This window comes from Dipodomys merriami, unplaced genomic scaffold (assembly GCF_024711535.1).
Source record: "Dipodomys merriami isolate MVZ:Mamm:240054 unplaced genomic scaffold, mDipMer1.0.p SCAF_6, whole genome shotgun sequence".
Taxonomy (NCBI): Eukaryota; Metazoa; Chordata; class Mammalia; order Rodentia; family Heteromyidae; genus Dipodomys; species Dipodomys merriami.
In genome coordinates, this window is record NW_027206179.1 from 14,386,413 (window position 1) to 14,413,379 (window position 26,967).

General features: G+C 42.5%; 1 protein-coding gene across 1 annotated transcript in view; it reads right to left on the reverse strand.

Annotated features, from left to right (window-relative positions):
* Window positions 1–26,967, reverse strand: part of Myo16 (myosin XVI) — a 368,989-nt gene that overhangs the window by 193,930 nt on the left and 148,092 nt on the right. Inside the window, exons 6-13 of the mRNA XM_070003305.1 lie at window positions 24,834–24,958; window positions 20,581–20,706; window positions 17,826–17,901; window positions 16,360–16,528; window positions 8,059–8,209; window positions 5,069–5,179; window positions 2,040–2,105; window positions 1,004–1,131 (exon numbers count right to left, since the gene is read on the reverse strand). Of these exons, the coding sequence (XP_069859406.1) occupies window positions 1,004–1,131; window positions 2,040–2,105; window positions 5,069–5,179; window positions 8,059–8,209; window positions 16,360–16,528; window positions 17,826–17,901; window positions 20,581–20,706; window positions 24,834–24,958 (952 nt within the window). The remainder of the gene's footprint in view (window positions 1–1,003; window positions 1,132–2,039; window positions 2,106–5,068; window positions 5,180–8,058; window positions 8,210–16,359; window positions 16,529–17,825; window positions 17,902–20,580; window positions 20,707–24,833; window positions 24,959–26,967) is intronic.

A 26,967-nucleotide genomic window follows, 5' to 3' on the forward strand; every position in this document is an offset into this window, starting at 1 on the left:
TATAAATGGAACTGATAAAAAAAATGCTCAGTTAAAAGTCCAAGTGTGGGCTGGGAAGGTGGCTCAGTGGTAGAGCGCTTGCCTTGCATACATGAGGCCCTGGGTTCGATTCCTGGGTTCGATTCCTCAGCACCACATAAGCAAAAAGAAAAAAGTCAGAAGTGGCGCTGTGGCTCAAGTGGTAGAGCACTAGCCTTGAGCTGAAGAGCTGAGAGACAGAGCCCAGGCCCAGAGTTCAGGCCCCATGACCGGACTCAAAAAAAAAAAAGTCCAAGTGTGTTTTTGAGACTCATTCGGCTTCCATTTTTACACAATTGTCTTTTCTTCTCACTTGAATTAGTTATGAGGTATGATATTTTCATGTTCAATTTCCAACACATACCACTCACAATTAGCCAGATAAAGCCACGAGAACTTACAAGTGCTGGCAGGCATATGGCCTGAGGTAAACTAAAATTCTTGGAGGAGGAACTCCTTTGGATACTTCAGTATTTCTGGGTCCTCTGTAAGTAGATAATCGCATTTTGCCCCTATTGGTTGCGGTATCTCCTTTTTTTCCCCTTCATTGTAAACTATCTTCCTGAGTACTTGGGTACTCGGGAGCTAAACCTCCTTTCCAGGGTAAGGCATGATGAGTGGTGAATGCCCTTGAGGGGACACGGAAGCATCCTCTAGCAAGGAGCAAAGCTGTATCTGGGCTGGCACCAGGCTGTGGGCTCACGTTTAGATCTTTTCTTTCTCTGTGCTCGTTTCTGACACAGAAGCTCTGTGGTTCTAGGTGTTAGTTCTTCAAAATGAGATGACTTTCAGGCACTGATACTGCCATACCTGGGGTTCCTTGTAGTAGAAGAAGGATGGATCCCCTTCCTCTGTAACCAGGGAAGTATATGTACTGTGGAGACGCAGGGGACCAGCTTCAGAGGAGGAGATGGATGGATGGGAGGGGGCGGTGGGAGAAGAGCACAGCTTGCTGTGGTGTGTGGGTTGGAGGGGATTGGCTCACCTGAGGATGAAGCACTGGGGCCGCTGCTCCTCGAACAGGTGATGGAAGGCCCGCTCTGCGCACGAGAAGAGGTGGGGGGGTAGGGAGGGGCTCCGTGTCCCTGAGCGGCTCAGGTACAGCTGCGAGACCTGGGGGCAGAGGACCAGAAAACGGCATGGCTGTGAAAAGGCCTTTTTCCCACCACGGGACGGACCCGAGTTTCCTGTCCTACCAAGGTAAAGGAAATCCTACTGCTAAGTCTCAGCTGATTCTACAAAACACTTGGAAAATTAGGTACCATTGCACCCCCTTCTCAGCACATTGGCAACTGGCATAACGTTCAAGTGGGGGCTCATGAAATCCCTTGTTTCTTGGTCCACAGACTTTAAGTTATTCTGCTGTCTTTCGGAAGATCAGCTCATCAAAATCCAGTGTAATGGATATTCGTGGAGGAATCTGAAGCTGGGAATTCACATCAAATACAATTTCTCTCCTTGATCCTCAGCATTAACAGCCTAAGACTGCAAGGATTCGAAACCTGCTTACAAGAAAGTATTGTAGCTTAATGTCATATGCATTTCCATATTTACCCCCAAACAAAACTTTAATTAATTTCACTAAAACGCTAATTTCTGTCTGTCCTCCATGGAATGGGTAATATTTCCGGTCCTCTTGAGTTTCTAGCCAATTTGGTTAAACTAGACTTAAATCAAATGTATAAAAAGATTCCTGAGTCATGAAGAAATGACAAACTTAGCTTTTATTTTACAAATGGACTAGTCCTATTCTGACTCTTCAGAAACACCAGGGTAAAAGGAGTCAAGCGAAGATGACAGAATGACTCTGACCACCAGAGATAACAGAGCTGCCGTGTCCCAGGAAGCCAGTGAGGTGACTGGACTCTGCCATCTGAACACGCTAGGGCAATGGATGTCTGAGCCAGCTCTCGCACAACAGCCATGTGTCAGGAATAAGGAGTAAGGGCCTGTTCACAACAGGATGGAGAAGGCTCTTGCTTGTCAGAAATACATGAACACATAGTACAGTCCATACTCACCATGGTAGAATAAATCGGGAGTTCCTTGAATGGGTTCACAAGCAAGAGGACATCCCCAACGAAAGTCTGTAAAAGAAATGTGAAAAATCCATGTGTCATCTATGTATACATTATCTTTAAAATAGCAAAGTATAAAACTTAGGCATCCGGATGGAGAATACAGTGAAGAAGGAACAGAAATCATACAAGGTGAACTATTTGTAAACTCAAATAAACAAATCCAATCATTTTTGTCCCATTAATCATGTAACAGGGAGAATGTCTAGGTTGTAAGAAGGGATTTTGTGAATGAGTCTGAATGGATCTGTAGAATAACACGTGACAAATACACTGGAAGAAACAAGTAAGAGACTGAGTTCTAATTGCTCTCATCATCAAGAAGGAGAAGACAGAAAATCAAATGAGCCATGAGAACCTGCTGGTATCCTCACTAGTTGCCAGAGATACATAAATTCAAACCACAAGGAGATATCACTTCATTACTGTTAGGTTGGCTTGGATCAGAATAAAGATATTAGTAAAATAAATTATCCTGGTGATCCTGAAGCCCTCACCCTGCATCTACTGTCATTATCTTGTGGTGTGGGCATTCCAATGTGTGGTAACTCTTCTACATGTTCCTCCCACCACGTTTACCTATGTAACCCCCTAAGACAAAATAAAATTCCATATGATATATTACTCCTAATAGCCAAAGAGTGGAATGGCTACATTGAAGAGTATAAGAATAAATTAGGAGGAGCACTCAGCATGTGGTCTGAGGAGCACTCAGCATGTAGTCTGAGGAGCACTTAGTGTGCTGTCTGAGGAACACTCAGAATGCTGTCTGAGTAGCACTTAGTGTGTGGCCTAAGGAGCACTCCGTGCAGTCTGAGGAGCACTCAGCATGTGGTCTGAGGAACACTCAGCATGCAGTCTGAGGAGCACTCAGCATACAGTCTGAGGAGCACTCAGTGTGCAGTCTGAGGAGCATTCAGCATTGTGTGTCTGCCTCTGGGTGTGAATTCGCCCAGACATACAGCACTCCCTGAATAAAACGAACCTCAGATGACTTAAGTATGGGAACACTCAGTGGCCAGTCTCTATTCTTCATGACCTTTAGTAAAGCAGGAACGTTTAGTTCTGGTTATCTAGCTAAAGAGAGCTGAAAAGAGCAAAGGTTATCACAGACAGTGAGAAAGGAAGGAAGGAAGAAGGAAGGAAGGAAGGAAGGAAGGAAGGAAGGAAGGAAGAAAGGAAGGAAGGAATGAAGGAAGGAAGGAAGGAAGGAGGAAGGAAGGAAGGAAGGAAGGAAGGACTGGCTGTGCACCATGGGGCGTGCTGGCTGGCCTCATGGCAGTACAACCAGCCTCCTGGGCTCAGCAAATTCAAGCCTGAGCGGGACTCAGATGAGATGTACATCACCACGAGGAGTAGTCATGGACCGTGATGGGCACAGCAACAAGGGAGCGCACCATCATCTACCCAGAAGCTCAGGGGAGTTCACACAGTTCTGGGCTTCACAGGGGAGGAAGAGAACTTTGGACAGAGCAAAGAGACTCAGGATAGTTCCATTCACAGGAAGGAGAGTAGTGCTCAGAGGCTTGAGGTCCTGGTCCTCAGGGTCTGTGCTCAGGAAGTTCGAGATCAAGAGGTTTCTCAGCTGCTGGCTGAGATTTGGCTTCAGGAATGAGTCACAGTTGGCTTCCCATAAGAACACATCTAGAAGAGTTGAAGATGGGGGCTTTGGGAGCTTTGAGATTGCCCTTGTGATTCACAGAGAGGATTCTAGTTCACTGTGAGTCAGAGTGAGAAAGCCTGAGTCTACAAAGCCTGGGTCTTCTAGAGAAAGGGCTGGGGAGGCCATGAGCAGTAGAGAAGTCAGCCTACATAGATAGTTCAGAGACAAGACTACAGAGGAAGCACAAAGAAGATGAAAGAATACAAAACAATTCAGTCTTCTAGTATGCTCTTTTCTATAATGCAGAGTTATATAGTACATAAGCATCATGCTGGGGAAAATGTATTGAACATGGAATTAAAATAAACCCACATAACAAAATAAAAACAGAGTGGTGACAAAGATCAAAGTAATCAAGTTTCCCTACTTTATGCCAATGATTGAATTCCATTAATTTTGATACAAGTATTTAATTTTGAGTATATTTACTGTGACAGGCAATTTATCCAAGCATTAAGATGTTGTATTGCATTTTCATAGACAAATCAGTATCTGACAAGTTATTACTTGGAGGGAAATCTCAGACTTCACATTTACATGAAAATTACTTAATCAATTTCTCAGTAGATTAGGAAAAATGAGTGTTATCAGGAAAGAATAACAGGTATGTGCCTAATCGCAATTCTCTGCAGACCTCCTGATTGAATTGCCCTGTGTTCTGTAATGAGTATAACAAAATCACAGAGGAGAGAAAGAGAGAAAGAGAGGAAAAAGAAAGGAAGGGAGAGAGTAGAGATATTGTGAAATTATAGATTGTCTACACTGTTATCAGTATTGAAAGAAATAACACACCGAACATGATAGAACCACTGTACGTCATTTATACAACTCCTACCATCAGAAGTCTGTGCATATATTTCTGATGTTTTATGCATAGTGATGATTGCTGACTATTCAGAGCAACAACGGAGTTGCTTTCTGTGAGGGTAGTAAGACGGCCCTTGTGCATGGACAGTGGTCTGCAGATCTGCAGGCTAAGTGGCTGATATATGAGCCATTCCATTGTTGATGTGCAGACCCTGCCTGTTCTAGCAATGGCAGCCAGTGGAAATGGCAATCATGGGAAAACCTAACTGCCCTGAGTACCTGTGTCCACATGTGTAGTATTGGTTTAATACTTAGCTATAAAAGGTAGGATTCTGTTGAACTGCCTTTGACTGAACCTGAACTCCGAGACATTCAAGCTCAGCCATCCACACAGCCAGATGGCCCTGTGCACATACCACTTGCACTATTTGCCACACGGGAGGGAGGCAACACTACTAGCAAGACTGGGCCACGCGGGAGGCGGGTTAGGCAGAGCACTCACATAGACCTGATTGTTTGCAAAGCGCTTCTGGATCTCGTAGAGCAAGCTGCTGTCGGTGAGCTGGCTCAGCGTGGCTAGGTCATCGTTTGGAGCGGGAGACATGAGCTGCACCTGACAGGGCAGAGGATAAGTCTGATCAATTCTAATGGCCTTCCAATCAGCCTCCACAGCTGACTGCTCCATTTCAATGACCTGTCAAATGTGTGAAGACCACATGCATTTGAAACTGTTATTTAAAAAGATGTGGTTCAATGAAAAGGAAAAATATGTATTCAAAGCCATAGGAAAAATGGGTGCAGATAAGATCTGTGTTTTATACTCACAAGTGTGCAAATGCACGCCCCTTGCACAATACCTTGTGCATGGAAGGTCATTTGAACACATTGACTCTCCCTTTTCCCCACCTGTAATGTATAGAGAGAGAGCTGACAAACTTGATTATAAGGTATGTTCCCAAACCTAAGGTCCGTTCCTACCGCAGGTGTTATATAAAAGCAATGGTTTGCACAGTCCTGAGAGATGAGGATGGCTCTGACTTCTGGCTTGTGATTTCCATTATGTTCTGTATTTCTCTTCAGACTAAGGCAGCTGTGAGATTCTGCCACAAAGAGAAAATGCATTCTTTTTCCATTTAACACAGCATGACAGGGTTTTAAAAACTGAGCAATGTTCCGAGGAAAGAAAGACAGATAAATTTAGGTCTTTTAATTAGAGAGAAATCTATCATTTCTAAATTGGAAATGAACAATGCCTTAATTTTATGGGCTTAATACATGTTCTGAGAAGCAGAGATTAGATAGACTATGGCGCCCATGTTTTTCCTCTTCTTTTTAAAAAACATATAATGCAGAAACAGAACAAATTTCAAGCCTTATGAATGTGCATGAGTTCATGGATATCCATAGCAAAAGATTAAAAACAACTGATTTGTCTGTATAATTTGTGTTTATGTGTGCTGTCCATGCTTATACTTGTACTTTATTCTTGCTTTTGCATCTTATACTGTATTTGTATTATATGTAATATGTATTACATACATGTATAATAGCTAAGTATATTTATATTTTTTATTTATACTATATATTTTACTTATATTTTTATTTTATATTTTTATATTTACTTATAGTTCTGTTAAATGTTTGGAGGGTAAAAAATATTGAAAATTTTAAATTTAGGATTGTGAATATTGCACACATGCACACATGCAATCTTCCCAATGCCTTCACAGAGTCTGTCCACAGTGCTTGCAGGCTCTGACTGACCCCGATGCATGAATGATAGAAACATAGTTCCATCCCAGCATCTCCAAGGCTCAGAAGGGCGTTTTTTCTGTTCTATTTAGAAATAGCTTCACAGGTTCCTAGAAACTGTAGAAATGCCATTTCCAAAATGGAAGTACCATATTCTAATAGTAACTCATGTATTTAGAAAATGATTTTGTAAAATCGACCTCACAACATCCACAGTGAGCTCCACTCCAAGCACTGATTATTTTTCTAGACTTTCACAGCATTTAAGAGAAAAAAATTCTCAAGTTGCCTTTCACATAATCCCCACAAAGTTACTAAACGGTCATAATTTGACCTTGAGCTAGACACATACTTTTAAGGCTCTGTCAGAAATAACTACTTGAATAGTCAAGAGCCATACCCCTCTCCTGGTATTTTAAAGACTAAAAAAAAACAGGAGTATGACCCAGCTTTCCTAGTACTTTTTGAGTAAATGTTAACCAAAACAAAATAAATAGTTAATTTTGGAGTTACACGAAATTAGCTTGGTTGTGGGGCTTGAACTCTGGGCCTGGGTGCTGTCCCTCAGTTCCTCAGCTCACAGCAAGTGCCCTACCACTTGAGCCACAGCGTCATTGCTGGGTTTTCTGGTGGTTAATTGGAGATAAGAGTCTCACAGCCTGGTCTGGCTTTGAACTGCTATCCTCAGATCTCAGCCTCCTCAGTAGCTAGGATGACGGGCATGAGCCACTGGTGCCCAGCTATGGAATTAGCTTCTTAATGTGAGTGTTTAGTGCTGTTGTGGGACTGGTAGGAGAGCCAGCGGGGGATCAGATCTCAGGGAGGGGAAAAGGGGCAGTGTGATGGGCGTTTTGCGCCAGCCCTCTGCAAAATACCTGCAGCTTCCTCCACCAAGGAATCTGCTGATGCCGCGAACATCCCCCATACTGGCTTACTCCTCTCCACTTGAAGAAACAAATTTGAGCAGCAGTGCAGTCCTATGTGTGCATCCCCCATCTGTGAGGTTCTGGATGTTCTTCTACCTTATAGAACGAAGCCACTTTCCTTTCTGTATGGAATTGTGATGAACAGTGGTGAGTATCTGTCAGTGGCTGTCAGAATTAAATCCATGTGAGACTGGGCATGAGGATTATAGGGTGCAGGCTCTGAGTATGGTGAGTGGAAGCCAGCCAGGGTCCTGGTGCCAATCGCCAACCCTCCACACACTTCCCTGACTGCAGGGTGAACGGGTGAGGTGTAATGAGGGTACTTAGCTTTGTTTACTTAAGACACCAAGTGACTTATTTCTATGGTAATGCAAAGAATCAGTTAATTTGTGAAATCCCAAGCACATTATTGTCTCAGTTCCAAAGGGACCTTCATCAGTTGGGTGCTGGGATTGGTGAGGGAGCACCGTGGGGCACAAACCCTCCTGGTGATAGCTCACTTGAAGGCTGCATCCTCCTTACATATATGTGAAGTGTTGGGGCAGGAAACCACAAAGTAATCAAAAGCTAGAAATATGCAAGAAGTAGGACAGTGGCTGAGCTTACCTGATAAAGGGGACAAGACTATAAAATTCACATGGTTATCAAACAAAATAGCACTGATGTTTGCTGACAATGAGCACAAAGTGCTAATGAAATAGGAGCTTCCGTGTTGATGAGGCTTTCTTGAGGATGCTTTCTTGTGACCCACACTTGGTTATACAAAGTGGCTTGTGGGGATGCACACCAGTGCATTGCTGCCAGTGATACACACCTGCTCAGGTCTGTTGGAACTGTTCAAGCAGGAGTGCTCGGGGCTGCTGTCCTCTGTCTGCTGCTTGCACGCACCTTTGGCGGTGTCTTTGAACATCGTGTCTTTTTCCAACAAGCTGTCTTGCTTGGCGATTGGTAGCACCAGGGGATTGCTACAGGAAACAATGAATACTGTAATTAGTTTTCTTCTGCCCTGGCCCTGTCAATCAAAAGCCACAGGAGAGCTGGACTTGAGAAAGTGCTTCAGCCTGAGAGGAAGCAGTGTTTGTGAGTTGCGGGGAAATCAACGGGAAGTCTAAAAACTGTCCATTACTTTCACATCTAAGAAAAAAATTATAAAGGCAACTCCCAGAGAAAATGCTTATGGAGGCACATTTAACTGTAATATGCAAATCACTAAGCAATTTAAAAGCTAAGTCTGAAATTCCTGACTGAACTAAGCAAGATAGTTAGATATGAAAGCGGATCTCAAACAAATGAAGAAAAGAGCAATCAAGAAATCAATTAAAATATAATTGACTTAGGCATATAAAATCATGGGCAATGTTTTGTGGCTGTATCAAATATTAATAAGGGAATTCAAACAGAGCCAAAATAACTACATAAAAGCTACTCTATCACTTGTTTTTATATCAATGTCACTGTCAAAAAGTCCTTTTTTTTGTAATGTTCAAAAAAACCAAATGCATTATAAATTTGTATTGTAACATTTTACTGTAAGATTTCAAAATACATCTTCTTAAATAGTACTTTTATATGTAGTTATTTCATATATAGTTATTTCAAAGATATTATTTATAAATATGTAATATATAAGATATAAATATTTTATATGTATAACAACTATAGTATTCATTTATATTGTATTTATTGAATTTATAAACATTACTATTTATACATTATTTCAAATATATAATTGCTTCATATACTCAATTATGACTCTACCTAGAATTCAGAGTGCAGTTGCTGGCCTCTTTTCAATTTCAAGTTCATGGCAGTCTAATTACCATACAGAAAAGTTGACCTTTTGTAGATGTGTCTCTCATACCAGTGACTTCCATATCATCCAGTTTCTTTCCCTTCCCCTGCAGGCCGCCATGGTGTTCAGTACAGGAAAGAAGCAAAAGCAAACACACGTGGCCAAATTGTGGAGCAGTCTCCTCCTCCCTGGGTCCCACAGGTCTCCACCACCCTCCACCCGCCCTCCATAACCCCACCCCAGCCTTGGCAGATTGAACCCAACCCATCCTTCACGGCAGCAATCCTCATGGGGCCTGCCAGCCTGAGGAACTTCCCACATGCAGTTGGACTTCGAGTCTACAGTGATTTTGTTTCACACCTCTATATACTTTCAATTATCTGAATTATCTTTAACAACCAAGTCTTACTTTGATCATACAAAATAACTTCTTAGACACAGACTGATGAATGAGAAAGAGCCAACTACAGGATTAGAACAGTATATTTTCTAAGAGAAGCTTTCCAGAGGTACGCTCCACAAACAGGAAACTGAAATCATTCTATGTTGTAAAACGTAGCTCCGGTTGGCACAGTGGAGAGCTTTAACTCTCACTGTGGAAGAAAATTCAGATGGGAATAAACCAGTGGATAATCCGTTTATAAACTCTTCTGGATTCAGTCAAGATCTCCTAATTTCAATAAACATAAAGGGCATTTCATGCAGAGCAAGTATGCCTGTAGGAAGAAGTAGTTTATTTCTGAGAATGGCAACAGGCATCATGAAAGCAGCAGTTACCACCCATTATAACTGAAGCCATTTCAGAGCACTGTAGAGATGATGGAAAATTAACTACATTGAGGTGCATTTGTCAAGAGTAACATTAATAGGCAGGGGAAGGTGCAGTATCTCTGCTCAGTCATTCAGATGCTCATTGGGATGCCCTGAACAGATGCTTCTCACACCTCTACAATTGGCTGGTTTAGAGCTAGAGGCTTGACTCAAGTGGTGGAGGACCTGCCTAGCAAACACAGGGCTTAGTGTTGCCCTCTAATCAGGGCTGTGCACGTCCTCGGGCTTATCCAAAGTGCCCTCCTGCTCTAGAAGGTTGACTATGGCTGAGCTGGCTCTGAAGGTTCTCAGTGCACGTAAAGAACAAGTTGTTCCAGCAGGTGCAATGGCCTGGGTGGCTGCCACCATGAACATGGGGTCAGAGGGCAAAGACACTTTTCAGTTCTGCTGATGTCTTGTCACTGCCCGAATGACAGAGGCAGTGTCCTGGCCCTCAGGTGTGGAGTCCAGGCCTCTCAAGCCTCTCTCCATTGCCTGGCAATGGAGAAGACTGTCCCCAGCAGCACTGCACACTGTGAGCCAGGAGTGATGCCTGGGGCCCTTTCTGAGCAGAGAATGAGTGCAGTGGAGTCTCGAGGTCCTACCGAGTCTCCACACACCACACGTGAAGAATTGTGTCGGGGGCATCTGACTGAAGTTCAATCAGACGAATGTTAGTTCTTTTGAACGTGCAAATTCCTTATCTTCAGATGAGCAGCAGTCTTCAGAATAGACCCTGGCAGAGCCCCAGCTGGGTGAACAGATCCCAGGTGAGCGGCCTCAGGAAGCAGAGTGCTTGGAGAGCGTGCACAAATGCAGTGTCAGTCAGCTGGGTGCTCTGAGCTCTGACGGAGGTCAGGAAGAACTCACTGCAGGACTCAGTCTGCCCCCATCCCCACAATCCCCACTGCTGTTTCTTCTCACCCTGGGATCCAGGCCAGCCCGCCTGGCCTCCCCTGAAGCCCTCAGTCCTGCGGAGCTCTGCCCCTCCCCACCTGCCCACTCCCTGCAGGGTAGTCTCCACTCTAGCCATGCACCACCGGGGACTCAGGAGTGTGGGTGAGCTGCCCAGCCTGACTCCAGGAGCCACACAGCCCACGTGGCCTCCCTTCACAGAGGCCGGCATTCCTTCTCAGGGGCTTAAGGAAAAGGCTTAATTCTGTGTCTGGCTTTTGATTCAGACCTAGTCATAATACATAGATGAAGGAATTTGTTTCCCAATCATTCCTCAGTGCTGCTTATGCAGACCTGAGAATGAGGCAGATAGTAAATATATCATAAATAATTTTTAGCTACTCATCAATACAACACGGGAACACTCTTGTCATGGTAAAGATGATAATGAAGATGAAAATGATGATGATGATGATGGTAATGATGGTTAAGATGATGAAGAAGATGATGATGATGAACACTCACTGCTGAACTGCACACAAGTCCAGAGCTGATCACTCAGCATTGCATAAATCCCAGGAGATATGGACCAAGTTCTGAACAGGCCTATCTCTACTTCAGACTCCAGCTACATTTTGAGGGTCTCCAGGCACCTATACTTCTGATCAACAAGGATTTTTCAATTCCTGACAGTTTTGATAATTTACTATACTTATCCTATAAGACTCACTAGGTACAGGCTTACCCTCACAACTTTATTCTCTACAATCCAGTACAACCAAACACACACACACACACACACACACACACACACACACACACACACACACACACACACACACACACACAGGGAAAGGCCGATGGTCCCCATGGCAGAGTTCTATACCTTCTCCCTGTAGAATTGACACATATCACACTGTAGGCATGTTATACTCACCAGCCACAAGAGCCCAGTTAGCTCTGTGTCATAGTTTATTTTTGTTTAATTGGGATTTCATAGCAGAGGTGGGAGTGATTCCATCACGGGCCTTGTGTTCCAACTCAACATCTAGCCTCCTCTCCCTCCTGGAGGTTGGATCAGCCTGAAGGCCTCACACTTTCATCACCCCGAACATAATCGTCTCATCTCCTTAACACACAACAGGTGTGATCAGAGAGCTCAGTAGTGACAAATACCCTCTGATCACAGCAGGAATTCTAGGGATTTGTTTATTTGGTAGCAGAGCTCTCTACCATTTGAGCCATTCCTCCAGCCTGATATTTTTTCCATCTGTTCTAAATATAGACTCTCAAGGACTTTCCTGCCTGGGCTAGCTTCGAGCCTTGAGTCTCTAAATTTCAGTCTCCTCTGTAGCTAGGATTAGAGATGTGAGCCATGAGTACCTGGCTTGAATGCTAAGAATCTAAACCCAAGACAGTCCCAGGAATCAGGTTCAAAAGCCAGCTCCATTGTTTATAATACAACACTTAGACTGTTCATGTGAGTGACAATGTCACAATTAAGTCAACTAAGTTGTTCACAAGGTTGGAAGTGTCAGACCCAGGCTGTGAGCCGGTATCTGGTGGATCTGAAGTCTGTCCACAGTCACAGTGGCACGTGACTCCCACTCACAGATCACTTGACCAGGAGGTGCTTGGGAGACAGAAACCCACTGCCCCCTGTGGTTCCACTTACAGTTACAGCGGTAGCTCATAAGCAGCTTTGCAGCACTATGTTAACTGCCTTGGGATTTCTGTCACAGGGAAACTTCTACATTATTATCTTCTCAACTTATCCTACTAACTACTTATTGTCAAGTAGCTGAACCCAAACAGGCCATTCAGATGACAAAGTCACACTGAAAATTGACCAAGCAGTGAACTCAGGTCATTTTCTTCTTAGAACTGCAAACACCAATGACCTTCCCACTACGCGGTGTCAGGCTGAAGAAGTGCATGGCGTGAATCAATTTGCTGATGCCCCCAAGCCCGGTAGGTATCTGAAAAACCAGCACAGTATATAACATAATTTTAAATGGTATTTTGGGGGGGCTGGGAAGGTGGCTTAGTGGTAGAGTGCTTGCCTCACATGCATGAGGCCCTGGGTTCAATTCCTCAGTTCCACATAAGCAGAAAAAGCCAGAAGTGGTGCTGTGGCTCAAGTGGTAGAGCACTAGCCTTGTGCTGAAGAGCTGAGGGACAGCTCCCAGTCCCAGAGTTCAGGTTCCATGACTGACAAAAAAAAATATGGTATTTTTGAATTTTAAATTATCCACATAAAGCATGTGGCCCATGTTAAAAAATAATGTAACTTTCAAAATAAACCATAGCTGGGAACACTGTTACTGTCATTAAATAAATGACCACGATATTGTTTGCACCTTCCAGCTAAGGTGTGACACAGAATTTGTGTGGGTTCTATCCCTAGGACCCTGAAAATGGAAGATGTGACACAAATTAGCGCTCTCAGTGGTGAAAATCCCTGGGCAAGCAATCCGGGATTGGGCACTGGAGGATGCACCAGCAACATAAGGGAGGAGCCTCAGAAGGGAGGGAGGGAAGGAGGAGGCGGGAAAGCACCAGCAAGCAAGGGGATCGCTGTGTTTTATAAAGGCAGAATAGGACCTTAAAACCAACCTGCACATGTTTAGCCATGAGCTCAAAAGTCAGGCAATGCACAGAGACCTTCAGAGTGGCAACCGGTTCAAAGAGATCAGTGAGAATTTGCTATCTGGGCTCTCCTAATAACAGGAGTTTCCCACTCAGACATTTAAAGACAGGCAATTGCTTCTGAAAGTGAACTGTAAAAGTAATAATTTTTATCAATACTAAATCATGATTTAGTGCACGTTACATGACAATGAATAAGAGTTACAGTAGTTCATGCCTGAAATCCCAGCCCTTGTGAGGTTGTGGCGGGGAGATTAACAGTTTGATACCAGCCTGGGCTATATAGTCAGACACTGTCACCACCCCACAAAGGGAACCAAAACCCCATGGTGAATGGAAACCCCTTTGTACAACGACTTAAGGATAATAAAATTGTAATTAATAATGAGAAGAGTTACAACAGGAAGGAAATCCAACTTGTGTACTGAGTTAACTCCTATTTCTTGATGTTTTTAGCCAAATACACTTTGAGACATTGAAAAAGAAGCACAGCAAGTTTGTAAGTCAGAAAAATGGGCAGGTGGGGCTTCTGTTAATGGAAGCAGGCAGGCGATGCTCACTCATGTGGAACTGGGGTGAGGGCTGGAGATAAAGAGCATACTGCAGTTAACATAGAGACATGATGCCTTCTTCACTTACAATGGTAACTTCACCTCCCCAAGCAACTGGGTGGAAATACGCTCTCTGGCCCAGGCCTGGTGGGGTTAGAGGTCCTGCAGGCCTCTCAAACTCCCCAGTGAAAAAATGATGCTGAAACCCAGGCTGCACATTGAAGAGCAAGAATCTGAACTTTCTCCAAAATGCACAGACCCTTTAAAGTGCCTATACATGCTGTTTCTAAAAACCCAGGAAATAAAAGTCACACAAACTCTTTCTGTAGAAAAGGCCACACAGGTTGGTTTTCAAGTACTATTTTTTTCTAACTGTATGCATTCCTTATCAATAAATACGCACTATTCTTTACTGGGCAAAAATGAGACCTGAAGGAACGCCGAGCTATTGCAGAACGACTCTAATTTGCAGTCTCTGCTTCTTCTCCTTCCATTTCCTTTCTTGGACACCTGCGTAAAGCAGAAGGATTTCTGTGCACAGCAGAAGGCCAGGCTGCATATTTTAAATGCTGGTGATCAAAGCATTCAAAAAGCACTTGCTTTCAGCCAGTGAGACCTGGATCGCCACAGCCTCTGTTCACCTTAACTCAGGGAGCAGGTACAATGGAAATTTCCAGAAGTTTCCAATGCAATGCTAAAGGAAGAAGCCCCATACTGCACCCTTCCCTAATGCAGGCTGAGCCACAGCAGATACAGATGTATTTCCTGTAATTATGTGAATTCGCTGGTTTGTTTCATAAAGAAAAGTTCTCAAGTTTCTGAAATTTGTCCAAATCAACCACCATTGTCCTATTAAATACACATAGTCCTATGGAATCAACAAGTGCCATTTTCTTTGTTTCTTAAAAACACTTGTGCTGCTTATAGTGAAATCTCTGAGCTTTTATATTTCTCCTTCTCCTACAGAATAAAGTCAGGAGGAACATACAGAAATTCAACTTCTCTACATGAAAACATCAACTATTCTATTTGTTTGTTCACATTGCATGTATGCTCCTAGTTTTGTTTACTTATAATATTCTAATGACAATGGAAATAGCTGGGATAAAATACACCAAAGCTAAGAGTTATGAAAGAAAAATTTAAGAGTGCTTAAACCAGTCAGATCTACTTGCCCTTTTCTCAGAGTGAAGGCAACAGGAAGAAAATGTATTTAAACCTGTACTTAATTGTGTAGAACAGATACATCATCGATCAGTTCTTTTATAACAGGATTAATTTGTTTTCAGCCAATAATAAAAAAGTCAATAGGGCTGGGAAGGTTGGTTGTTTGGGTTTATTTGATCTTCCACACATAGTAGAAACCCAACACAAAACTACAAACACCCACGGAGATACATACTTATCTGACATAACTTATTGTAAAGTAATTTGGTTTGAACCCAAACTTTAATTTTGTTTCCATTTTAATATTTCTTTACCTATCACAACTATCTCATTCCGAACATTTACATTGTCCTCAAAATAGCCCCGCTCTCCTGTCCTGCCAACTGTGAACCAACTTTCTTTCCCTTGGGATTTAACTGTCACAGACATTCTTTCTGTTCATATGATATGTAAAGTACGTGTGTTCTGCGTGTGTGTACATATCCACATTGTATACACGTAGTCTATTCTGATGAAGAAGGGAGAATCCATCCTTGCTTCATGGGTCCAATGGACATGGATTGGATGGTAAATTATCACAGTCATTCTTACCACATCTGCACTTTTTTCAGACTTGGAATAGGGAGGCAATTTTCATCTCATGCTTTTAACAACAGGAAGTCCCCCTTTTAGGAGGCATTTCAAAATCAACAAATCGTTACTTTCATGAGTGTATTCTGTGCACTTCCTACTTTAGCACAGCCTGCCAGTAGAACAGTGCTCAGACCCCGCATCATTAGATTAGCTGAACTCCAGGGGAGTGTGTAAAATCGGACCTTTAGTCTCATGGTACTCGTGTAGTGGTGTTTTAACATGCCAGAAGATTTCACCAGCTGTGCCAAGCTCATTGTCAAGGACTGCATGTGTAAGTGTGTTGATCAACAATTTCAATGTTTATAACAGTTTCTAGTTGAGAGATGGCTTCATTATGGATGATGCAATGTCTAGTAACCAGGACAGGTGGGGATAAAAGTAACTGACCGCTCCCTGAGCAGTGACCTATACCTGTTCATGGAGAGGTCATATATACTGATATGTATATACACACTCATCCTATATTATGATATATATAAACATGATATATATACACACACATGTTTATACACTCACCATATATTATGATATATGGATATATACAGTCATCATTCATACTCATGAGTACATATATGCTCATCATCTACACCGCTATGCCCTGCTGGATGAAGACACTTACAGCTTACTAGAGAGGGCTGAAAGCTCCTGTCCCTCCTCCTCGAAGGCCTCCTCTTCTGTGAAGCTCGGGCCAGGCAGAGATCCCTGAGGGAGTGGTTCTTGCATTTTTCCCTCCCAGGCCATTTCAGCTTTCAGAAGCATCTTCTCAATAAACGCAGAGGCCGCAATGTCTACAGGAAACAATAAGACAGTCAGACAAAATCTGCGATGATAGTCGCACTCTATTACTCTCAATAATTCAGATATGATTAAACGCTATAAATTTTTCAGCAGTTAAAAAACACAAGCCAAGAAAACACCATCAAGGGAGGGATAAGACTACAGCACTAGTGTTTGAAGACTATTGTCCCAGGACACCAGTGGCTCACTTCTGTGATTCTAGCTATATAGGAGGCTGAGATCTGAGAATAATAGTTCAAAGCCAGCCTGGCCAGAACTCTTACCTCCAATTAACCATCAAAAAGCTGGAAGTAGAGTTGTGGTTCAAGTGGCAGAGTACTTACCTTGAGCAAAAAAGCTCAGGGACAGCTCCCAGGCCCTGAATTCAAGCCCCTTAGTGCATACATACATGCATGAACGCTATCATGCCTATTTAATTACAAATAAAAATACATGAAGACAATTTTTACTGGATGATAATGTATAAAATGAAGATTCAAGGTGAATCTTCATATTGAAGCTGAACTTGAAAAACAATTGTCATTTCATTCTTAGCAAACTTTCTTATGGCTTACGTTGGAAGTTTGTCAGATAATCTATCCCTAGAAATAATCAAGTAAGTGCAAGGTATGAAGGGCTTTCACAAGCAGAAAAAGAAATAGATTTGTTTCATTGTTAAGATCAGTTGCTACTGTGAAAATTATATTATGTAGACTAGACTTTTTTTCTGTTATTTAGAATTCTTCCACTTTAAATATCATGGAATTAGCTACGAATAGTAACTCATTTTGAAAGCTACAAATGAACATGTTATGTATTCCTTATGAGAAAATAGAAAAGCATGATGATAAAAAGAATGATAGAAGTCTTTAAAAGATTATTACCAGAAATTAGTGACATTAAATTAAGAATTCAATCTAAAATTAGCATGACACTGATCGTTCTAATTTCTTCAGTCTAAATTCCTGTGCAGAAACTATTGTATTTCTTTTAAATATCCTAATGTATATGTGAATACCCTAACCCAGCCAAATAACAATCAAAACACACTGTGAAGTGAGTGGTGTTGAATGAGTCAATTACTCTGGAAGATCAACTCAGAAAAACAAAATACAAGGAAGTCCCCTGTGCCCTGGCCTCCTACGGGCACACTGGGGAGATTATAGGTCATGCTGGAATGGCATCCATTTTCACATCTGCCCAGGAGAGTCAAGCTCACATTTCCTAGCTGTGCTAATGACAGAGGAACCTGTTCAAGGGAAGGAAGAAGATGGGACTTTCCGGAACTCTCAGCGCACCACCACCTACCTGAAGGCTTCTCCTCATTACAGTTCACGAGGCAGGGGTTGGCGTGGTGCAGCAGGAGCAGTTTCACTAGGTGCGTCTGCAACATAAAGATAATCAAAGTTAGTCATGTGGAAAAACAAACTTTGCAACTTTGGTGGGGGAAGGAGGATTGGGTGGGAGGCAAGGGGAGGATGGGAAGGGATGGGAAGGGGAAACAAAGGAGGAGGCTACAATGCTTGATAAGAAATGTACTCATTATTTTGCCCATGTAATTGTAACCCCTCTGTACAGTATTTTCACAATAAAAAAAAAAAAGGATAATCAGAGTTGCTCCTCAGAGCACATCAGTATTCAGACCACATCTGCGACCCATACATCAGAACAAAATCCAGTTCTCCACGAGGGCCGGAGGGCTGAGGACATGAAGAAGATACTTTATATTCCCTTTTCTTTTAGGCCACTTTATATAATTATATGTCACACCATGTTTTGTTTTTGTGTTACTTCAGCAATTATCTTGCATGAGCAAAGTCTAGCTGTTGCTATCATCCATCCATCCATGATGACCCTGAAGATACTATTATAAACCTAAGATCACACTGCATGACTAGGAGAGCACACTCTCATGTCCTGACTGCGAAGAACTGATGGGAATTAAGCACATCATTCATGTGAAATATCTGTAATGGAAACATTACAGAGTAATGATTGTGTTTTACATGGTTACTTACTGAATGCATACATACATCATTTGTATGCATGTAAAATCTATACATACATCATTTGTATACATGCAAAATGTATACATAAAATAAAACAATCACAGAGCAAAAATTAAAACATAACAGAGGAAAGTAGTAATTAAATGTCAGTGCTCTCACATTTAAAAATATGTCATTAATAGTATCTTTGTGCATTTTTTCTTCAAGAGGTGAGCACTATCATGGAATTTGGATTCAGTATTGATATGTTAGAAAATACGTACAAAGCATCTCTAAGCACCATGCTGCTTAGCCTATTCATGACGTTATGGAAATGAAGTCCTGATGTACATATTTTTCCATGTCTTGTTCTCTTGTTTCCCCAGGGCATTTTTGAGAATTATCTGAGATGTTGTGTTTATCTCAATTGACACTTTGGTTTTTTGGCTACATAAAACTGCACTGTACAAGTACATCTCTGTATACCTTTCTAGCAGTGGATCTGGAAGTGGCTTGGAGTATTTATCTCGGCACTGTTCTCACAGAATGGATTTTCTTGCTTCTGCCCCCTGGTGGTCACAGAGGACGCACGTACTTGGGACTGAGTGTGTAGGGTTAAAGGTGGAGTTGTCACCAAAGTGATCAGTGCCAATCACACAAAGGGGCTTGGGTTATAGAAGGCTTGTCTAGCTTTCTTTATGGTCTTTAGTCAGTTTCTTAAATTATGATTGTCCAGAGCGTTCTGCTATTCTGTTAAGGTTTTCTTATTTTTGATACCGCCCTATGCGTCGTGACTGTGGTCTGAATGCTCACGTCCCCTCCAAAGTTCATGTTTAGATTTAATCTCTAGCGCAGCAGTCTTTAGGTGATAAAAGCAAACTGTTTTCTACACAAAAACCTCCAGCAATGAAAGTAATCTCATGCTCAGGAAAGTGAACACTTATGAGTAAAACAAGGAAGCGTCTTCCGACGGGGGAATTCCTTTCTGACCACACAGAGGCCATTTCCCATGCGCTGAGGTCTACTCTGGAACTCCCCCTGTACTCGCACCCAAGACCCATAGGGAAATCGCCTCAGATCGGGCCGCCCAGCGACTCAGCCCAGAGACTCATCTCTCCTGAGGGAACTTGCAAGGGAAGCTAGCTGCCAGCTCCCAAAGAGTGTAGCGCCCTGTGAATGTGAGTGTGTGTGTGTGTGTGTGTGTGTGTGTGTGTGTGTGTGTGTGTGTGTGCACATGTGCCTGTGTGCGTCCATGTGTCTGCAAGCTCAGATATGCACCCAGGATATAGAAAAGGAAACAGTGAATTGCTGAACTTTAATTTTATACTACAGGCTCTAGTTATTTTTGAAAGTCATTTAATCAATACCTTGACTGGTAGATTTATTATTAAAAGGACATTACAATGTGTAAAGCCCTCAGGTGCTCATAATTTGTACCTCCTTGCTCACTGGTACACACTCTACACTGTAACAGTAAATGTCCCAAGCCCGAGAACCATGGGTTGCATTTCCCACCCAAGGCATAAAGCTGTCTAATAAATTATTACTGTTTATGCATGAGTCTACTATGGACTGTTTCTACCTGAATCTTATAGAAAGAATGCTTCCTTCTTCCCCAGTATTTCACAGAACTCTTTGCATTTCTTCCTCTGTTATCTCTTGCAGCCACCCTGTTCTTCTTGCTCCCCTCCACTCCTCTTCGGATTTCCCTAAGAAAACATTTCGTTCTTCCTCGTACTGCTTCTATATTGGGCAATGATGGCATACCCACACGTGAGCAGCTTCTCATTAGCCAGGATGTATTCTGGGGGTTGTACAGTGGGTTGGAGCTTACAGTCTCTGCTTCAGATGATGTCCTGGCCTGGTACAAACACTAGGAACCATGACTGTCACCCCTGTGTACTCTGAGGGGAGGAGACCCGTGTCTTCATAGGGCAGGAAAGTGGCTGAGGATCAGGCATTCTAGAAAGCCCTCCTGAGAGCAGCATTATTGTACTCATGCAGCCAGAGCCGGCATGGCCTGGGCTGCTCCCAGCGCTGCCTCCCAGGCTGCTGCATGGCCAGCTTTACTTTACCTGGCCGTACTTGGCTGCCAAGTGCAAAGGGGTCCAGTACTGATTGTCTGCTGTGTTGAGGTCACCTCCATGTTCCAGAATAAGGGACACCACGTCCTGGTAGCCGCTTGTACATGCCATGTGGAGCTGCGATGAGAAGACGTTTTGTTACCCAACATAAAACACTAGGGTAGTAACAGTGTAATCCACCATTTAAAGGAAGTGCTTTAATAAAATATTGGATCTGTGGTTCGGAGAGCTAGACAAAGAACACACACTTATTATTTGTTCTCTGTAGGTGTCATCACATTCTTTGAAAGTCATACTCTCAATTGTTGATCAATGTAAATTATTTATTATTATTTTCCTTCTTTGCAGTAGGCATGTATCCAATGTATCCCTCCCAGAGCTCCTTTTGGCTGTGATCTGAGGATCTGAACATGAAGAATGCACTAATTCCATAGCTCCCTGCTTCTTACTCACAGGGGGAAGGCTGTGTTCTGGCTCTGGTATAACAGTACTGCCTTGAGTACAGGAGCAGGGTTCAGAATCAGACGGGAACCTGAGAAAGGCTCTGGAAGGGGTCAGTGAATCTTGGCAGGCTTTATAACAGTTCTGTAACTGCTATTTCAACCTTCTCTCAGTTTAGGTTCTTAATGGAATTTGAAGTTTAGAAATGAAGCCTCGGGATCTATAATGAGATTGGGATTTGGAGAATTTTTAACATTTTCAGATGGGTAAATTTCATTTTGAAGGCATCAGCCTTTCTCAGCAAACTATAATTATATTTGACTGAAATAAGGTTCCTAAGCAATCCTCTGATTTTACTCCACAAACATAATATAAAAGAAACTATGAAGTTAGGAAAAAATAATAAGTTAAATTTAGTGACATGTATACCACCTTCTAGGACTGGTAGCAATGAATCCATAGCACTTTCTTCTGTACAAAGACCAAAGTTCAATAAAATTAAAACAAAAGCTCATTAAATATGCTTATTTGTGGAATTCATGGAAACATTTGTTTTTGTACCTTTATACTTACACTTTTCAATCTGCAGTGTATAGTACTATATTTCTTATACTTTCAATTGGTTGGATGAGAAATGATTTGTCTACTGAAAGCTTCTATCCTAAGAGGCCAAGTTTCCCATCTATCTGCCCATCGATTTCTGTCTACAAAATCATCTACAGCATTCCATCCAGTGGTCCACATGGCTTTTAGAAACATATTTTTATTATACTTGTTCTTCTAGAGTATGAAAGATACTCTAGAAAGTTTCACCCATTTCTAATTTATTCTTCATGATTCAAATAATCAATACATGATGGGTAGCTTCCTCTGAAAGCAGTAGCCTCCAAACGGGTTTCAGGAGGTCTTTTGTGTTAGTATGAAAGTGAATCTATATGACTGAGTCAAGAGTGGGCCTATCAGTGGGTGAGCCACGGGCACTAATGACACCCAAGGCCACAGGCCAACCCTGTGGAGAGGAGGCACTTCTCACAGGGAAAACTTATGCCCCACCAGCTGCAGCCTCCTGATGTACCCTGTCTGCTTTATGATTTTTAAATAAGTCATTGCTATGTGGAAAGTAGTATTTATGTTTCAATCTCGGCCAGTTCTTCAGTAGAGAAGCAGTAGAAAGGAATCCACAGAGGCCAAGAGGTTCCTATCTTTTGTACCTTCTTCAATGGTGATATATCTCATGACTTTGTTCTGATCCAACAGAGAAAATTGTACCCTGTTTGTGTGCAGAGACACAAACCAACCCCAGCATCTTGCTAGAAAGGCTGCCCAGACCACTGGCTGCAAGCAACACCAACAGAGGCTGAAAAATTCATGTCCAGTGAAGGCTAAATCGGGAACAGCAAGAAACGAAACCCAAATCATGTATTCTCTCTGTTACAAGAGAGAAAACAATGTTTATGAAAGGTCATCATTGTAAAACCTCAGTAGTTAGTCTTTATCTTGATTTCAGTTGACAGTCACCATATGAATTACAAATAGCTAAGCCACTCAAGATATAAAGTTTCCACATTAAAAAGGACAAATGTTTTGGTGTCTGAAATGGAATTTAGACTCCTACAAGTTGAATCTTTTACTACTACTATCTTTCCTAATAGCTGGTTTTCCTTGTAATTCTCTGCAATATTTCTATTATGTTTTAAATACTGTTGTAACTAGAGACCTATGGTCAACTCCAGATAGCCAAGGAAAGTATGGAATAAAATAATAACTCCTGGCTTATGGGGAGGGGGCTGACATTGTAATCTTTAATTTGAGCTCTGACACACCCAATTCTGTGGTAAAATAGTTGAGTACCAGTGTCTCAGTAATACATACACTAGCTATTGAAGGGATATTTCCATAGAGAATTTATACACTCAAACTCAGGAATTTATTTTTAGATGCTTTGGAAGATGGTATTTGTAAAAACAAACCCCATATTTGCCGAAACTTGTGTTTATCTCTAAGACATTTTTACAAAACCCTTACTCTCCATTTCGTTTTTCTGTGGCTTCTTCAAATAAATATGACAGAATCAACATGACACCCCTTTCCTAGAAGTACAGAATCACAGAGCCTTTCATTGGGTAGCCTGTCTTTCACGTAACAGTATAGCAGTGTGAAAAATTATGCCTCATTTTGAACCACAATTGACCTGCCAACTCAAGATATAGAAATCAGTCTGTGAACAAAAGTGTTTTGTTATCCTGTCTCCAAAAATAGACAGAAAGGCACAGCACACCCTTCAGAAAAGGAACTCCAGCAGTGAGTTATTCGCACAAATAGGTGGGCCCTTCATGGATGCTGGGAATGGAGGACGGAGCTGTGGGGCCACGGCAACTTCCTTGTCTAGTTTGTACTGTCACATTCTGTTTAGTGGCTCAGAGACAGTCATCATGGGATTTAGTCCTGACAGAACAATCACTGGCAATTTTCTCTGTTGAATCAGAGCAAAGTCACGAGGTACATCACCATTGAAGGAGGTACAAAAGATAGCAACCTCTTGGCCTATGTGGATTCCTTTCTACTGCTTTTCTACTGAAGAACTGGCTGAGATTAAAACATAAATATTACTTTCCACATAGCAATGACTTATTTAAAAAATCATAAAGCTGAAGTATTTTCCAGTACACAGCTGAGGGGGCTCTATTCTGCTTCGCTCATGGCAGGCATTCTTTTAGGACTTGCAATAAGTGAATCATTTAAATAGCCACTCCATTCTTCCCAGGCCATCCCTTCTGGGGTACATCAGCCAGCTCCCAGATTCTGAGTATAATGAAGAACTCACCACCACCTCCTTTGTGGGCGTGCTCAGCAGTGTTTGGAATCTACCATTCCTCCTTCTTGACTCTCAGAACCTCTCATTCTCTTGGCTTTCCTCCTACCTCCATGTTTATTCTTCTGATTTCACTTCTTGGATTCCCTTCTTCTTCCCTCATCTCAGTCTTAAATCCTGCTTCCTCCTTCTGCCTCCACTAGTAAGGCTATAATACTATGTTATACTAATGCTCTACAAATTCTTTCATCCATTGGGAAATCTTTCCCGATTTCCAGATTTCAATGTCCCAACACAAACTCAGCCCCTCCACTGGGTAGCTAAGAGACCCTCAGACAATATGGCAAATACAGGTCTGTATTTCTTTCTCCAAAGATGGTCTGTTGCCAGTCTTCTCTGTATTGTTTGATGTCAACTTTAACATTCTGAAGTCTTCTCCAGGTCCCGTGTCACACCCATCGGGAGCTCCACTGCGGCCCACAGGGTCTCCTGCTGATACCACCGGGGGTGGGGGTGGGGCTTCTAACTTGAAACACCTTGAGTTCCTTCCACTATCACCTGACCCTAAGCAAAGCCACTGACCTCACTGGAAAAGCCACCAAACTGAGCTCTGAGCTGCACCCTGGTGCTATCCTCAACACAAACAACACAGACAGCAATCTTTTGAAATCGGAAGTGTCTCTTAGAGAACTCTCTAGTATCTCTTCACCTCCCTCAGAACAAGAGCCAGAGTCCTCAAAGGACAACAAAATGCTGTGTGGTCTAGACCCTCTCTGTGCTGGCTTGACTTCAGCCAAAGAGGCGATATCCTAAGTGTTTTATATTTTATTTTTTACATGTTGCTGTGACTTTCAAGTTTTCCAGGATGGGTATGTAGTACTTTTATGATCAGAAATGCATATTACTAAATGGGTAATTGTGTCCACTTGTATTTTTAGAATCAACTTGCTTTATCAATTTAAACCATGTCTGGGTAAAATGTACCACTTACCAGTGTCACTCCCTCATCATTTTTCTCGTTAACATTCCCTCCTGATGACAGGAAGTGTTTGACATCTGTTAACATATTCAGTGGTCTCTGAAGCTTCATCTGGCGCAGTGAAGTCAGATCTACTCCTGGGGGAGAAAGAATACTGTGTTCAGTCCACACAAAGAGCTACTGCTGAGCACCAAGGATCAGGGTCAGTTGATCCCATGTTCTTTCAACAAACTCTTTCAAGAAGCCCTTCTTCCCCTATGAGCTCTCATTCTTACAGCCAGTTTCTATGTCTAACTAGATTATAGTCTTTAGGGGAAAAATCTAGTGTTGTTCTAAAGCTGTTACCAGGCTGTTGTCAAATTTGGAGGTTTTGTGGGAATATCTGTTCTGATATGAAAGACCACTATACACTCATCAAAATAGTTCAAACTACTTAAATTAAATAGAAAGAAATTTTTGGACGTAACTTTTGCTCACTCATTTTTTTTTCTGGCCAAAATTTTCAATCCTAAAAGAAATATCATGTACTGTAGTAAAAAATGCACTTCAGTTTAAAAAGAAGAGAATACTGAATATCCCCAGTAGTTAACAGCTATACTGGGCCAACATTAATTGCTTAGTTGGTAAATAAACCATGGCTATAGAAGTGTTGGAATTAGAGTTGCTCTGAGGACCCTGTTGGAGGATTCTCTGTGCTACCTTTGAGATATTCCTGACTGAAACTACTTCAAAAAAATGTCTAAAGGATGTTGCCTTTGAATATTGCATGATTATTCACATTAAGAAAGGTAACTTGCATTGAGTGAAGTACTTAGTCATTCTTCAGTGAGGTGAGTGATTTATACATAGAAGGTTCATGTCCTGGGCTCGGGTGACTCACACCTGTCATCCTAGCTATTCAGGAAGCTGAGATCTGAGGATCAAGGTTCAAAGCCAGCACAGGCAGGAAAGACCATGAGACTCCTATCTCCAATAAACCACCAGAAAACTGGAAGTGGTGCTGTGGCTCAAGCGTTAGAGCGCTAGCCTTGAACTGAACAGCTGAGTGACAGCACCCAAGCCCAGATTCAAGCCCCACAACAGACAATTTTTTTTTAAAGGCTCATGTGTGCTAACGTCTTACTCTCATAGCATTTATTTTTAACCTGAACTGCGATGACAGCTTCACCTCAGGGGTACCTTGTATCTCTTCATTCATCATCTATCTTCCTGTCCCTGGCCTGCCTCGTGGACAAAGCTGGGTTTTACAGAGAGGAAGCATTCTGTTTCCAAGTGAAGGTGAAGAAGGAGGATTACAAATGATGATGGTGTTGAGTGAAAGGATAATGGTGATGGTGATGAAGATGATGGAAATGATGATGATGGGCATGAAAGCGGAGATGGAGGGTAACGACAGTAATGGTGATGGTTGGATGTGATGGCTGCGATTGTGGTGATGACAATTATCAGGTGATGGTGAGAATGGCGATGACCATGGTGGTGATCATGACAGTTAAGGTGCTGATGACGGTGTTGTTCGTGGTGGGTATCATGATGCCTTTGACAGTGAGGATGCTGATGTGGGTGATGAGGCTGTGCTGATAATGGCAGCGGTAGCATTTCCCTCTCAAGGTGTTCTGTGTGAACAACCCTCTCTTCTCAGCACTTCCCATCTCGTACAGGAAGGGATCATGGTTCCCTGACACCGCACATGCAAGCACGGTGCTGGCTCCACACTCCTCAGGTGCTGCTCGGAGGTCTGCAGCCGCAAGCCAGCTTCTGGGAAGTCACCTTACCTATCTGGGTTTTAGGATTATTAGTCAATGAGTCAAATATGAACACATTCAACACTCTGCCCTGGGTGGAGGTCACCAGGAGCAGGTGCTATTACTTTCCCTGTAGAGCTCTTCATCCCTGTGTAGTCTATGTTTTACGTTTGAGCATGGGGTGGGGCGGTGGGGGGGGACAAAGAATAGAGGAGACAATGGGCTAGCATTTTTCTTTAGTGCCACATGCATTTGGTGACTGTTGGTTTCACTGTGGGCAGGCCAGTCCTCCTGTGTGTCGGTTCACAGAATGGGTGGACGACCTCAGGAGCTGTTAGGAGGATGTGTGGAAAGAGCTAAAACCATGGTAAGCACTTGGTAAACATAAGCTGTGGTTATCT